A 15,217-nucleotide genomic window follows, 5' to 3' on the forward strand; every position below is an offset into this window, starting at 1 on the left:
CCCAAAGAGGCTGTGGAGTTCCCCTCACCGGGGATATTCCAGAACCGTCTGGACGCAACCCTGTGCCATGTGCTCTGGGATGACCCTGCTTGAGCAGGGAGGTCGGACCAGATGACCCGTTGTGGTCTTTTCCACCCCGGGATACATTGCCAGCACCATCCCCGTAATGCCGCTACCCCAGTATCCCCGTATCCCTGTATCCCAATATCCCAACATCCCGAGTGCCGCCGCCCCGCCCCGCCCGCTCCCGGAAGGGTTTCCCGTTCGCTTCCGTTCCCGTGCCCCACCATGGCGGCGGCCCCCGCGCCCGGCGGGCTCTGAGCGCCGCCGATCCCCCGGAGCCGCCGCTCCCTCCCCGCGGCCCGAGCCGGGAGCGCTGCCCGGGCCGCCCAGCGGCTCCTGCCCGGGGCCGAGGCGCCGCCGCCGCCGCCGCCATGGCGCCGGTGCAGCTGGAGAGCGCCCAGCTGGTGCCGGCCGGCCCCGCGTCAGCCCCGGCCCCGCCGGCCCCCGGCGCCGTGACAGCCGCCGCCAGCCCCGGGTACCGCCTCAGCACCCTCATCGACTTCCTCCTGCACCGCACCTACGCCGAGCTCACCGTGCTGGCCGACCTGTGAGTGCCTCTCTCCCTGCGCGGCTGCCGCCCCGTCCCGGCGGGATGCGGGGGCCTCGCCAAGGGATCTGTCCCGGAGCTCTCCCGGGCATTCGGTGGCGGGGGGTGGTGGTTGCTCTCTCCCATTCATGGAATCATAGAGGGGGTTGGGTTGGAAGGGAGCTTGAAGTTCATCTCGTTCCAGCCCCCTCCCCGCCACGGGCAGGGACATCTCCCACCAGACCAGGCTGGTCAGAGACCCTTCCATCCTGGCCTTGGACACTTCCAGGGATGGGGCGTCCACAGCTTCCCTGGGCAGCCTGTGTGAGTGCTTCAGCACTATCACAGTAAAGAATCTTTTCCCAATATCTAATCTAAACCAACTCATAATTTGAACCTGATTCCCCTTGTCTTGTCACAACACACTGTTGTAAAAAGGCTTTCCCATTCTCCTGTCCCGGGGATCTGTGCATGCAGGTTGGTCTCTGCATGGGACTGTGTCCAGGGATGCAGTGAAAGCTGATGAGTGATCTGTCACAAAGGGAGAAAATGACCATGAGAAGTGAGAGCAGCTGTAGATTGGCTGCTTAATTGCTTAAGTTTGCCCCCAAGTTACTGCCAGAAAATCCCAGCTGTAGTTGGTACATCAAAATACACGAAACTGAAATGTGTCAAACAGATATTTTCAGATGCTACAACTCATTGACTTACCCCCGTGCTTTTAAAAGTATAATTTGATTATACTTTTTGGAAAGTGTTACTTACATTTACTTTACTTACAGTCTGCTCTGCTGATGTTGTGTTTGAAGTGGCAAAACAAAGGAATGGTTTTTGGGCCAAGAAAAACCTTCCTGAAAGCGTTTGAGCTCTGAATAAACCTGTTTCCCTCTTACTTTGTTTAACCATAGAGGTTCTTGTGGGGAAGCTGGTGTGTTTTCAGAAGTGACATACAGAAGAAGTGGGAAAAAATAGGTATAGCTCTTGCACAGTACCGTGGTGAAGGTGCAAAAAGAGGTTTGCTTGACTTGGGGTTAAGAGCGTCCAAACTTTGGAAAAAGGACAAGGAATTTTAGAGTTTGAGTTCTCTTTGGAAGAACTTTCTAAAATGTCAGTCAGGAAGTCTTTCCTATATGTTTAAGGTGTGGGTAGACAGTAAATGACTCTGCGTGTATTCTGGTAGGAGCACGTGCTGTGGTCACTTTTATTCTTCTAAGGGGTAGAGCAGGTCCTTTTCACCCAGGTACATAATTAATGTGCAAAATAAATGGGTGGTGTGGACAGCACACGGGCAATGCTTTTGGCATTCCAGTGATTCTGAGTAGTTTACAAGCCACGTGGTGTCCCCTCAGTGAGCAGGGAGATAGATTTTTCACTGTATTTTCACCATAAAGTGTGGATTTGGGTAGTAGAAAGCCCAGCTGGAAAGTATTCTTTTCCTTCCCTCCAATAAAATTACATGTTATTCTTTTACCAAGACCAGTCTAGTCCTAAATAAAAAAAAATAACTTTTAAAATGAGGTGCCTGTGATACCTGTGTAACATTACAGAAGGACAGGGCCCTCTCTGCAGTAATATCTGGCACACAGGTCATTGAATATGCTCTGGAATATGGCATTTCTCCACTTTTAGACTGAATTAAAAAGGAAAGAGAAACTCATTTCAGGCAAGTCAGGAAACAGCCAATTTTAATACCTTCTGCAGATGCTCTGGAATTGCTGTTATGAATTAAATGACTGCAGTCATGGATGCTTAGCAAGAGTCAGCAATTAGAAAGCACAAGCACTGATAACGGTGTGGCTCACTAGATTAGCACCCTTCATCAAGCTTTTAAATTAATTTGACCAGTTCCAGCTTACCTTGTGCAGGGTAGTGGCAGGTGACATGTGGTGCTGTTTATTTTGTGCTTTATAGGTGTGTAGAAGTTCTGGTACTTGAAGGCTGATAACAACATTTCTAGTTGTCTGAAATTTAATAGAACAATATATAATCTGCCTTTTTTTTTTTTCCTCCTCTTTCATGTAGATTACCAAGAAAGACTGATATGGAAAGGTGAGTTATGATAAGAGAATCTGTAATGCATGTTAAAATATAGAACTTTGTTTAGTATGTTAAGGTGAATATAGAACTGTGTAAATAAAGTGTTTTTCTCCTAATTTAGATTTTATGCAAGAAAACCAGCCATGTCTGTCTTTCTGTCACTACAGAGTTTCAAGATTTTTCTCAGCATCATTGACAATATTGGAGGTTTTTCATGTTTGGTTTTATAGTTGTTTGGGCTTTTTTTGTTGCTGTTACAGTAGGTGAACTCTGTTAATGGCATTTTTCGTGAATCTTGAAGCAATGAAGTGACAGTAAAGCTGATGTGAAAGGGAACAGGAGAATTTAAATAGATTCTAGTTAGTGTGATAGAGAAATGTTTTGTTCAGAAGAATCAGTTCAACAGTGAAAACAAGGTAAAAACCTCTTTTCTGCTTTTGTCCACGTTACCTGATCTTTCCTATCATGAGCACTGTTTTCTGCTCCTGCTCTATGTGGTTTCAAAGTGTGAAGATTATTAGGGAACAAATGCAAGAGACCAGAACAGAGCCCCTGCCAGGATGAAAAAAATCCACTTACTTTTTTGTTTCTCGGACTAAATTTTATGGAAGTTGTCAAAAAATTGTTCCCTGTATTTGTGTTGACATATTAATTGACCTCAGTTTCTTTAGAGACATATAGCAGCGGTGATATTTTTAAGAATGTTAATAAAAAATTCTGTGCACCAGGATGATCATTAATTATTATCTGAAAGCTTCCAAAATTCTCATAATGTGTTGTGGAATTAATCCCACTTTCGGGGAATCATAAACTGGAAGAATTCCTTTTTCCCCTTTTCCTTATGCATAATATTTTATTAAGAGAAACAATGTGGATTTTGATTGGGTTTTGTTTTGTTGTTTTTTAATTATCACACTGTGTACTAGTGAAATTATGTTCAGCTGAGGTCCAGAGCTCCCTTGTACTGGGGAGGGGATTTTTCCATCTAGATGTTTAGCATTTCTTGGTAAAGCTGGAATCTACCTTGTGGGGCACGTGGATCTGGAGCAACAAGCTAAGTGCTAATGGATTATAGATAAAAGAAAAGATGGCCTTCAGTGGTTACAAAGGGAACAATGGAATTGTCTTGAAATTAAATGTTCACATCCTTGTTAGCTTTGACTTACAAGTGTTCTTGGTGAAATGGCTTTCCAGCTTTTGGAGGAAATCTTTAAGGAATTTAGTTTAAATTATCCATATTTTTTCTAGCTTTGAGAGCTGTAATGGCAGCAGTAGTTGGGCTTTAAGCTCTGTTTTACGAAGCAAGATCCTGGTGACATGGCATATATACTTGGATGAAGATGTGATGATATTGTCCTCTAATAAAGTTGGGTTAATGTTTAAGTTCCTGTCATCCAGTTCCTCCAGCCAGCTGAGGTCCCTCTGTTTACTCCCACCAGTTTGGCAAACTTCCAGAGTGCATTCTTCTCGTCCTGCTGGTTGTTGATGGAGGTGTTAAATTGTGTTGGCACCAGTACTGACCCCTGAGGGACACCATTAGTAACCAACATTAAAGTAATCCAACTGTAGCCTTTTATTCCTGGCAGTTTTTCCCCTCCCTTGTAGTCCACCTACCCATGCCATGTCTCACCAGGTTGGCTGTGGGCAACCTTGGTGAAAGCTGTGCAAAAATCAGTGTAAATGCATCTCCTGATCTCCCCTTGATCACAGATCAGTCCATCCTGTAGAAAGGCAGTTTTTTGATCATAAAGTTTTTCTGAATGTTTCAAAATTCTCAGCATCTTGTTTTCATAGAGTGGTTACTGTTAGATCAGTGTGTATGTACAGTGGTCTGTCCACCACTTGAAATCTTAATATCAGGCTGCATGCCACTTCAGAATATATCTCTAGAACTCAGAGAAGTTATTGGCTTAGTGCCCAAGTTCTTGTAGTGGGTGATGGAAGGAGCAGGACCAGATGGTGTTAGTTGTGCTTCTGACCTTACACGTTGATCTGCTACAAGCAGATTATGCTTCTTGCACAAAAGAGTTAACCTCACTACACCAGCATTTTGGGCAGGAACAGGCTCTAGCTATATTATTAGTTCTATCTATATTATGTGTTTTAGAGATTAGGATCAGAAGTTGCAGCTTCTGTACAGTAGAGACCAATATCTGTTGCACTGATTAATGTTCTTTTTGTCCAAATGCTTTTGTTACCTTAGAAAAACCATATGAGGAAAGTAGCTTAAAAACTGTGTGGGGGAAACAGCTTAGGTTTGGGGTTTTTTTTCAAAGTAACTAGAAAACCATGGTGAAATTAGTAAATTGAACATGTAGAAAGGGAGGAAACCTTCTATAAATGGTAGAGGAAATGGTATTTCGGAGTGTATGGTATTATAGATTTACATTGTAGATCTAATACCTGTACAGTGTAGGTCTGTAATGAAGGTTGAAAATCTGTGTGTGCCTCTATTATGTTCTCTTTAAAAAAAAAAAACACCTGTAAGACTTGCAAACATGCACTCCCTCACTTTGACTATCTCGTACAAAGAACGGTGGGAGGAATACTGACAGTAAGTTCTTCTTATCTCAGTTTCTTTGCAAGGCAGGAATAGAGAGGACAGTTGAAGGGTAGGCTTTTTGGAGCCTTCCCCACCACCACATTTCCTGGCAAAATGGTAGCGCATTGTAACATACTGGAGTGATTTTTTGTTTAGTATCTGATTTATTTCTCTATTGGTAGTGAATGTCAGTGTCATGTTACTGTCAGGTCCCATAACCCTTGGGTATTTTGCCCTCTCTATATTTAATCATAAGCCTTGGGGAAATCCTATAAAAGTTATTAAAAAGTTCACTGTGGAATTGTTTCTCTTAAAATCAATGATTAATTCATATGAATAGGTTTCTTTGTTTCCCCAGAGAGTCTTGATTGGTTAGAATCCATGTATCTTGCTTAACATTTAGATATTCACAGCAGTGAGCTTTCCCCCCCCCCATGTTCTAATCAACCAAGCCACATATTACTGATGCTTCTATTAACACAATTAGGAGTTATCTTTGCAACTTTTTTTTTTTTTTTTATTAGCACGCAGTCAAATTGCAGCTATATCATATATCTGAGCACTGGATTAATGTACATTTGTGGGTTTTTTTCCAGAAAAATAGAAATAGTGCAGTTTGCAAGCCGGACTCGTCAGCTGTTTGTTCGTTTGTTAGCCTTGGTCAAATGGGCTAATAACGCTGGAAAGGTGGAAAAGTGTGCGGTAAGTGAGTGACTGAGTGTGGTGTGAAACAATCTCTAGGGGATATGGCATCTTGGTAAATCCTAACTACTTCTTACTATAGAATTTTTTTTTAAAATCCATTTCATAGGCAAATCAACTTTCGTATATAACCAATTTCTTCCTGTTCAGAAATCTAGTGTAATCTAGTTTTCTAGTGAAATCTAGTGTAATCTAGTGTAATCTAGTCTTTTAACTGTTCATGTTCCCAAAAACTCAGCAGTGGCAAGAAATGAAAGGCTTGTCTGGCCATAGTTTCAGGAGTGCTTTGAGGTAAATAAGGTAACAGGACCGGGAAGATGGTGATCTCAGTGTGTTAGTTCTTAATATCACTTTCATCCCACACTTGGTTAAATAAGAATAAGGTCCAGAATGTTGCAGAAAAATAAGCCCCTGGTGCTCACAAACAAGTATGGTTGCATTCCGGTGGCAATCAGCAGATAAAGAACTGTGAGGCTGTACAGATCCCCCACAGCATCAGGAATGGCATGTGGATTTAAAGTGTCCTTGCGGCCAGAGTATTCATTCTTTCTTTGTTTTGTAAATGTCGTTATTTGAAATGGAAACGGCGGATAAACCGAATATAAAGGGAGCATTGATTTGTGCCTTTTTTGAACACATACTTCTTTTTTCCTTTTGCTCCTTGCCCTCTACAGATGATATCCAGTTTTTTGGATCAGCAGGCCATCCTGTTTGTGGACACTGCCGACCGGCTGGCATCACTAGCCAGGGACGCCTTGGTCCACGCTCGCCTGCCCAGTTTTGCCATCCCCTATGCCATTGATGTCCTGACCACTGGGTCGTACCCTCGGCTGCCCACCTGCATTAGGGTAAATAACTCTGCTGTGGGGGGGTGGGGTGGGGGGAATCCCCTGCACAGCATCGAATGCACCTTAATGAGACTGATTGTCCCCGTGAGAGGTGAACTGCAGTTCAATACAGGCCTTGTGCCAAACCTCTGTAGTGAGGGTTTCTCATGCAGAACACTTCCTATTTGAACAGATCACGCTTTCCCCTGTGAAACGTTCCCTCCATTTATTTAATTGAGGCGAATTTACTGATCTTATTCAGTGGTCAGTCTCGAGTAAAATGCAATCAACCAGAAAACAAATCTGAGTGTAAGATGTAAAACTTGGCTGTGTAATGGCCTGTAATATTTATATTTTCAGACTTCTGGCCTGGTTAGTTTTCACAATTGCTCCTGTTATACACGCTTGAGATACATAGACTTGTTTGTGTTTATTCTAACAGGATAAAATAATCCCTCCTGACCCAATAACAAAGAGTGAGAAGCAAACCACACTTCATCAGCTAAACCAGATTCTTCGCCATCGACTCGTGACCACAGATCTCCCTCCACAGCTGGCAAATCTTACAGTTGGTAAGAACTGGAATTCTTTTTGAAGAACACATTATTACAGGCTGATTTAAAATTGTTGCCTTAGTGCTAAAGCAAAGCTAAAAGCTAAAGCGAGACCATTAAGGATGCTTCATCCATTAAGACTGGGATCCTGTCTCTGTATGACATCAAAATATGTGTTTTCCCCTTTTGAAAAATAAAGGCAGTGATAATATTGCTGAAATATTATTTACTTTCCAGAAGGAATCCCATGCAGGGAATGGCAAAAGGTTGTAGACGTTGTCTTGCTCTTTCAGCAAATGTGTTATGAAGGACTACCTTATCTTAATTTAATTTTAAAATGCAACTTAATTAAACTGTTGGACCTTTCTGGAGAAATTCTTTGAACTTTAGTTTAAACAAATCACTCTAATGTTGCTTTTTTAATCTGTTTTGATATTCATGTTCGGGCGTAGAATGTGTTCATGTTTATACATGCCTTTTGTTCTGGTGGCTACTGTGGTACCAGATCTCCTAATCTGTTCTGAGATCTCTGTTTTCATTTAGCCCAAGTAGTGCTAAACATGAAGACAACCTTTTTGACAGGAAGGATGGCTATAAACTGGACTATTGCAGAATCACAGAGAATAGGGTGGGAGTGGGCCTAGTTCGTGTTTTTAACTGAGAAGGATAGCCTTGTGTAAACGATACCCCACAGACCTAGATCAAAAATGTTTCTCAAAAAACCCTAGCACTAGTTTTCTCTGCTCCCTGTGTGAATGCTTGCAGTATCAGTATTAGAGCTGGTTTTTGTCTACCAGAAATATAAGTGGATACATGTCTAAGTTCTTGAGATTTTTCAGTTAACTAACCATTTCAATAACAATCAGTTTCTGGTTTGGAGTGTGGTTTGTTTAAAGCACATGTCCGGAATGTTTTTGAAAAGGAAGCTTAATGAATCAAATGGTTAAAATTTTTATAGGAAAATTTCTATATGTGTGTAATTACAAATGTATACGGTATGGCATAGTCTGTTAAGTGATTGAGAAGAAGGTCAATCCCTGGGTTATAGGAAGGCCTTGTACTAAATTGTTTGCTCTGCCACTCAATCTGTTTATATCCTTGCTTGTGTCTTTGTTCCCAACTCTTTAAACTGGTAGCAATGTTCCCAAAGATCTGAGGATACATATGTCAATTCATTAAATAGGGTGCATTATCTTTGCTTGTGGGCTTATATATAAATCATGCAAAATATTATCTTCCTCACATGAAAATGGAGTTATAATATATTAATCTTAAACAAATACTTTGCAGTGAGATATGTTTCCAGGGCTGGATGTCAGCCTGGGCTGAGATCCATGTTCTAAATGACTTCTGAGTATTGTTGCAATACTCAAAATACTCAATGAATACCATTCATTGTTGGTAATAGCAAAGAATAGGAGAAATTCAGCCAGATATTTTGTTTGTCAGGCTGGTAGTCAGCTCAGTGTTCCTCTGTGTTGTAGTAGCAGAAGTGTTAACAAGTTATCAGAGTTAACAGGTAAACTTTGGTACGGTTTGGTACCTCTGTCTGTGCTGCTTATTGACACTGACTCTGTTGAGGAGCAGCTGTGAAGTCTTCAGAGTTGCACAGAAACATGTACAACAGAGCAGAAACGTCAGGGAAATAATTCATTATGAGTGCCAGGGCCCCCACACTGATATTTTGAGGCATCTTAGGAGAGTGAGTGAAATTAAACATTCCTGTCTTCCTTAGCCAATGGCCGTGTGAAGTTCCGAGTTGAGGGTGAGTTTGAGGCCACCTTGACAGTGATGGGTGATGACCCTGACATCCCCTGGCGCCTTCTCAAGCTGGAAATTTTGGTTGAAGACAAGGAAACTGGTGGTAAGAAAAAAAATCAAAACTTTACGCTTTGTTTTTAACGTGATGTTTTCCTCTGACACTGTATAAGCCTTATTTATACTGGGTCTTTTGCATATCACAAGAGAATGAAGTTATATATACTTGTCCTGTTTTGGCCTTGCTTTATATGCTTTTAATACCTTAGCAATGCTATACTGTGACACAGTGTAATAGACTGACTGAAATTTCCAGAGTAAACCAAGGACTTCATTGTTTTGTCAGAAAATCTGGTATGGGAATTGCTCAGTACAGTTGTACCATTTTTGTTTTTGATTTATTAATTTATTGAATTATTTTAAACACCTAGTTTCCTGATGTCTAATGTGAATTATTTTTAATCTTCAAAAGATGGTCGAGCTTTGGTTCACAGCATGCAGATCAACTTCATCCATCAGCTGGTCCAGTCCCGGCTGTTTGCTGATGAAAAGCCACTTCAGGACATGTACAACTGCCTACGTATCCTTCTGGAGGTGGTTTTTGAATGAGCTGTTTAGTGTGGCCTTGCACATCCTAGTAGCTGGAGGTCAAGAAAGATGGATTCCCTGTTAATCTTGGGGGAAATGTCTGGACATGAAGTGAAAATGATGGCATTGGAAACAATAATTCACAGGTGCCTGCGAGTAAAATTCGATTGCACACACTAAATCAGCGAAGGTAAAGGTGAGGTGCTCAAGACAGCAGGCTGTGTGGTAAGTCAGTGCGGCAGCAGCTGGCTTCACGTGCTGATTTCAGAGATGGAATACAGAGCTGACTTGGAAGCTCTGGGAGCTGACAGTTCTTGCATACCAAGAACTGCAGTGAAGTGCAGTTGAGGGGGATGTGTAAACTGTATCATACCTGTGTGAATAATGAGAGGAGATACAGCGTGTGCAGTGATTTGTTACTTGCAAAGGGCAAATCACTTGACAGTGTGAAATGGTTTTCAGTGAAACAGTTTCTGCAGAAACAGGGAGAATCGTGTTATTTTGAGGTGACTGCGGGAGATGGGTTTAGTGGTAACTATGTCATCATTAAAAGATGACAGCAAAAAATCTATAAAACAAAGCTGTTGTGACTCTCTTGTCTAACAACCTGCCCTAGATAAGAGTTTTAAAAAAACCAAAAACCCTTTTGAAAAATATTTGGTGCTGTTTGTGTGTCTTCATCTCTGGATTAGTACATTAGCGTGTTTTTGGACAGCATCTTGTTTGACTTGGGTGACAAGTGGGTTTATGTAGGGTACAGATGTTTTAGAGGTCTTATATTTCCTTAACTCCATGCATTAGACTCCTTCTGCTTAGCCCTTCAGTTGGAAGTCCTGCACTCACAAACACTAATGCTGATTCGGGAGCGCTGGGGTGACCTTGTGCAAGTGGAACGATACCATGCAGGGAAATGTCTCTCACTCTCTGTGTGGAAGTAAGTTGATTTCAAAGGGACTGCTAACAAACAATACATGAAGTAACAGGAGAGGTTATATTTACCAAGCTTGAGCCATAATTGTCAAAATTGTGCTTTCTTTTTGATGTGAGAGTCGTAAATTCTTGTAATTAAGGGCCTAAACATGTTGCTTGATTTGCAAAGAATTAAGGGTTGTACATTAATGTACAGGAGACCAGTGGATACAGTTATAAATCAGTTTGTATTTACACAGATATCTAAAAATTATTTAGTTCTCTGTCAGTCTTTTACTAAGTTTATTGCTTGACTTGAACTATATAAAAATTTTTAAAGCAATCCAAGTGCTCTTTTGAGGGTGTTGAATTCGCAGTCATCTAAAACTTCTTTATGCAGTTACAGTTTACCAACCATTCTGCATTAAAATGAAAACTAAAATAAATGCTTTTTATAGTTCAGCTAACATAATGTTATATTTTTAACCAGAGCACTCAGAATCAAGAATCAGCTACTGAAAAACGTATTTTCTGCTCTTCTAGTTGCATGGTTTAATTATTCTCGTCATTTTAAGTCAACAGGTGCTTGGCAGGAAAACAGGGACCGCATCTGTGCACAAGGTCACCATTAAGATTGATGAGACTGATGTCTCAAAACCCTTACAAATATCTCATGAGCCTCCACTGCCAGCCTGTGACTCCAAACTGATGGAAAGAGCCATGAAGGTAAAGGTTGGCTTTGCAGTAAACATCAAATAGTGAAGTGCTTTGCATTGTCAGTTTGTTTCACTTTGATTCTATTTAAAGATCTGTTTCTAAGATTTCTAATGAGCAATTATGTTATTTCTAGTTGTGTTTATGGTGGGACCTCAAATTCTTGTTACAAGTTACTGTCCTTGACTTCATCTTTTAAATTACACCTACTCCACAGTGCATTATATACCACTTCTGACACAGAATGGTGAGGCTGGGGAGAAACAACAGCAAAGTTTCACTTCCTAGGGTTTGACTTGAAATGCTTTATAGAGAGTTCTTCCCTTTCCTGTCTTGGAGATGCTGTAAAAATGTCCTCTGAAAATCAGTTTCTCCATGTCACTTGAGTTGGCTACCCTGCACTGCTGTCCACTTCAGAAAATGTTACATTATGACTTGAAAATCTTGTGCTAAGGAGTTCATATGGTTTGCTGGTTAGAAGTGTTAGGTGAAGCTTACTTTTACATTATCACTAACCGGATTATGTCATGTGGCCTATTTGAATGTTCAAGTTCCTGTATTTTAAAGGTGGGATTATTGAAATGATCCAAGGTGAGTCACTGCAGTCGACTTCCTACTGGGATAAGGCTTCACTGGTGATAATTCTGGATATTGGTTATGATAGCAAAGAGAAGCTGTACTCTGGATTTTCTAAGTCCTCTGTCCTCAGCAAGTCTGGCTGAGATACACTGTCAGGATGTCGACTTGACGTTATTTCTTACAGGGTTTTGGTTTAAGAGAGTTAATAAACTGGAGTGAACAGTGTAGTCTTCACACTTTTAGTACAGTTTTTCCACAGGGAAAAACTCCCCAGCTCAGAGTCTTCACCTGTCTCACAGAACTTTCTACTGGTGGTAGCCTTCTCCTCCTGTACTTACTTTTTACTTGAGCCTCTTGGCCCATCTCGTGTACCAAGGCTGACAGACAAGTCTCTGTGTGGTGAATATCAAGAACTACCTATATTTTAACTACAGAGGGATGTGGGACCCTAGTGAAGCATAGTAGCCTTCTATTCTATTTCTAGAATAGAAATTCTGCTTTTAGTATAGTAAATGTATGCTACATTTACTATTTAATAGCCTAAATTAGCATATTTAGGCCACTAAATATACAGTTAATTTAGTGAAGATACTGCATTTATGTGTAAATCCAGGGAAATGCTCTTTATCTGGAACATCTGCTGAAGACCCGCTGGAGCTGACGCAGTGTGAGCTCAGTGCATCAAGTCTACAGTCTGTAGATTAAGATACAAGGCCTCTGTAAATTTGAGATCCAAGTTAACGCTGACTCCCTCTGTAGCTGCTTGCTCTGAGCTTAAAAAAAATTATCAGCTGTGGTCTCTGCACTGCTGTTGGAGTGTTTGAATAATGATCTCAGCTGTAGTGACGTTGATGGCACACGGTGTTTCTGTTTGCTTAAGATACTGTATAAAACAGTGGCACAAACAAATATGTTTGTCTAAGCAGGTTATTCTGCATTAACCTACTGAAAATTGGATGGAGCTATAGAACAGGTAGGCACTGCTTAGTGAGGAAGATTTAACCCATTGCAGCTGCTGAGTTGAAATGCTCTTGTGGATGGATAAACGCTTGATTTTTAAGGCCTTGTCTTGGAAAGTGAGTCTTTAGGGAAGTTCACTCATTTTCAGAGCAATGTGAGGTCAACTAGAAAAAGGTTTTGCAGTAATCTGTAGCTTTGCTTATGCAAAATATGTAAATAACATGACTGTAATGTGAATGGGTAAAAATGCAAATGTTTTAATTTAGATTGCACAGGTAAGTTACAGTGAATATAAGTGGTGGCATTAGAGCTTCAGCACCAGCAGTGCAACAGGATGTAGATACAAGCCCTCAGATACTCCTGAGTTCAGTAGGGTTGCTCCTATTTCGTGTCTGCCACTGCATTGTTACCCTCTTGGCAGGACTAAAACTGCTGTATTGGATTACATGTTACTTCTGCATATGTGTTTGTGTAGAGTCAACCATATCCTAGTAAGGTATTGCTTTGGGAGGGTTGTGTTTCGATGGTTTTTGTTTTCCTGAGCTTAAACAAGTTAGAAATGGGTGCAGGTTAAGCTGAAAATACTCCAACCTTGATCCAGAGCAAGTAGGTCTGCACAGGGAGTGGTAACAGCATAGTCTGTGAAACTTCTTTCACATCTTATTCTAGTCTTAGATCAAAAACCCTCACACTGCCTGCTGTTCAATCAGAAGCTTATGGGACCTTGTTGCATTTTATAGTCATTCAAATACTCAAATTAATAGTTCGTTTGGCTCACCACAGTTCTAAGCAAACTATTTCTGAAGTGACTGTTTTATTAAGTAGCTTTGTTCCAGTGTGCTAATGCAGAAAGTCTACACATCAAATATGAGCCTCCTCAAATACGTTCTTTTTTACAGATTGACCACCTATCAATAGAAAAACTCCTAATAGACAGTGTCCATGCAAGATCTCATCAAAAACTCCAGGAGCTGAAAGCCATTCTGAAGAGCTACAATGTTAATGACAATTGTATGTGTTTTCTGCTGAAGTTTTTCAAGTTAATTTCCATTTCTGTCTAGGAATGGTTTCCTTTTTTCTTGCTGTTTCTTGTTTTCATTAATTCAAGTAAAAAATAATGAACAAACAAAGGGAAATGTTTTCAGAATTAATGAAACTTAGCTCTAAATTATTCTGTGTTGATAACTGTAAAATAGTCAGACCTGTAAGTGCAGTATAGTAGGTGAAACTGGTAGAACATCATAGTCTGGGTTGAAGGGTTAAAATTTGTCTACTGTAAAATTTGTTCAGAATTGAAAGAAAATTTTTTACTGTTTTGGACTAGTTTTGAATGAAACTTTCCTTAAACTGCTGTTGAAACTTTTGGGATTTGAAGTGAGCTTATAATCGTGAAGCAGTGAGTTAGAAGATATTCAAGGATTAATAGTCTCCTTCAAATTTGGTCTATCTTTTCTCATTGGTTTCTCAGTTTTCACAGAGCAATTACATTCAGTTTCCTCTTTATGATAACAGTGTAACAATGTGCAAGTGAAGATTGCTTCTATAAAAACATACAGGTTTTGTGATTATAACAGGCCAAGTTTTAACAGGATTTGAATTTTCTGTAAAATTAACAACATCATTTTTCTTTAGCATTCATTGAGACGGCTCTTCCAACTCTTGTAATTCCAATTTTGGAACCATGTGGTCGATCAGAATGCCTGCATGTGTTTGTTGATCTCCACTCTGGGATGTTTCAACTGATGCTGTATGGTGTTGGTAAGTGGATGCAAAACCAGGGTGTATTTCATGTCTTGCAAAAGTCGTGCGTTATTGTTTTCTGTGAACGGTTTTGTCAAATCTGCAAAGTTCTGTGAGCAAAGGAACACCACACTTGGATCATCGCTGAGGTATTTGAGTTTGAGGAATGGGGAAGAGGGTCTTTGCTCAGTGTCACAGTTCAGTCAGGTATATTTTAAGAGGACAGCAGACTAATTATTGTTAGGGATTAATGCAATTCATATTCTTTGACTCTTGATTCCTGGCTTGTGCTGTTCATGGATGCAGTCATTCCACAAGGATCTGATTGAGAATGGTATTTTATGACCTTTTACATCTTGAGTTACTACTGCTCAAGTCTTAACTTCAAGTTTCAGGTTACTTAAGAAAGTGATTTCTTCTAGTTTATTTGCTCAATAAAATACTACTGTGGTCTTACAAACTATATGGATCATCTGTTGTGTACCCTAATTTCTCTCTTCACAATGAGCCTCATGGAGGAGACAAGGGGCAGCAATTAGCAGTTGCACCACGAGAAGTTTCATTTCAGTATAAGAAGGCAATTTTTTGCAGGGAAAACAATCAATCCCTGGAACAGTCCCCTCAGAGATTTGATGGAGTCCCCATCACTGGAGGCTTTCAAGATGCAGTTGGGCAGGGTGTTAAATAATGTCACCTATGCTCCCTTTCCCACAAAAGG

The 15,217-nt window shown here is 40.7% G+C and overlaps 1 protein-coding gene across 1 annotated transcript in view; it reads left to right on the forward strand.

Annotated features, from left to right (window-relative positions):
- The first annotated feature begins 434 nt into the window (after positions 1 to 434).
- The window catches only part of MED14 (mediator complex subunit 14), a 33,916-nt gene continuing 19,133 nt past the window's right edge, over positions 435 to 15,217 (forward strand). Inside the window, exons 1-11 of the mRNA XM_027884998.1 lie at positions 435 to 610; positions 2,612 to 2,638; positions 5,765 to 5,870; positions 6,545 to 6,718; positions 7,140 to 7,269; positions 8,987 to 9,115; positions 9,482 to 9,589; positions 10,399 to 10,531; positions 11,082 to 11,232; positions 13,659 to 13,770; positions 14,392 to 14,517. Of these exons, the coding sequence (XP_027740799.1) occupies positions 435 to 610; positions 2,612 to 2,638; positions 5,765 to 5,870; positions 6,545 to 6,718; positions 7,140 to 7,269; positions 8,987 to 9,115; positions 9,482 to 9,589; positions 10,399 to 10,531; positions 11,082 to 11,232; positions 13,659 to 13,770; positions 14,392 to 14,517 (1,372 nt within the window). The remainder of the gene's footprint in view (positions 611 to 2,611; positions 2,639 to 5,764; positions 5,871 to 6,544; positions 6,719 to 7,139; positions 7,270 to 8,986; positions 9,116 to 9,481; positions 9,590 to 10,398; positions 10,532 to 11,081; positions 11,233 to 13,658; positions 13,771 to 14,391; positions 14,518 to 15,217) is intronic.

This window comes from Empidonax traillii, unplaced genomic scaffold (assembly GCF_003031625.1).
Source record: "Empidonax traillii isolate 1590-97213 ecotype Southwest subspecies unplaced genomic scaffold, ASM303162v1 scaffold1:size7828297, whole genome shotgun sequence".
In the NCBI taxonomy this organism is placed as follows: domain Eukaryota; kingdom Metazoa; phylum Chordata; class Aves; order Passeriformes; family Tyrannidae; genus Empidonax; species Empidonax traillii.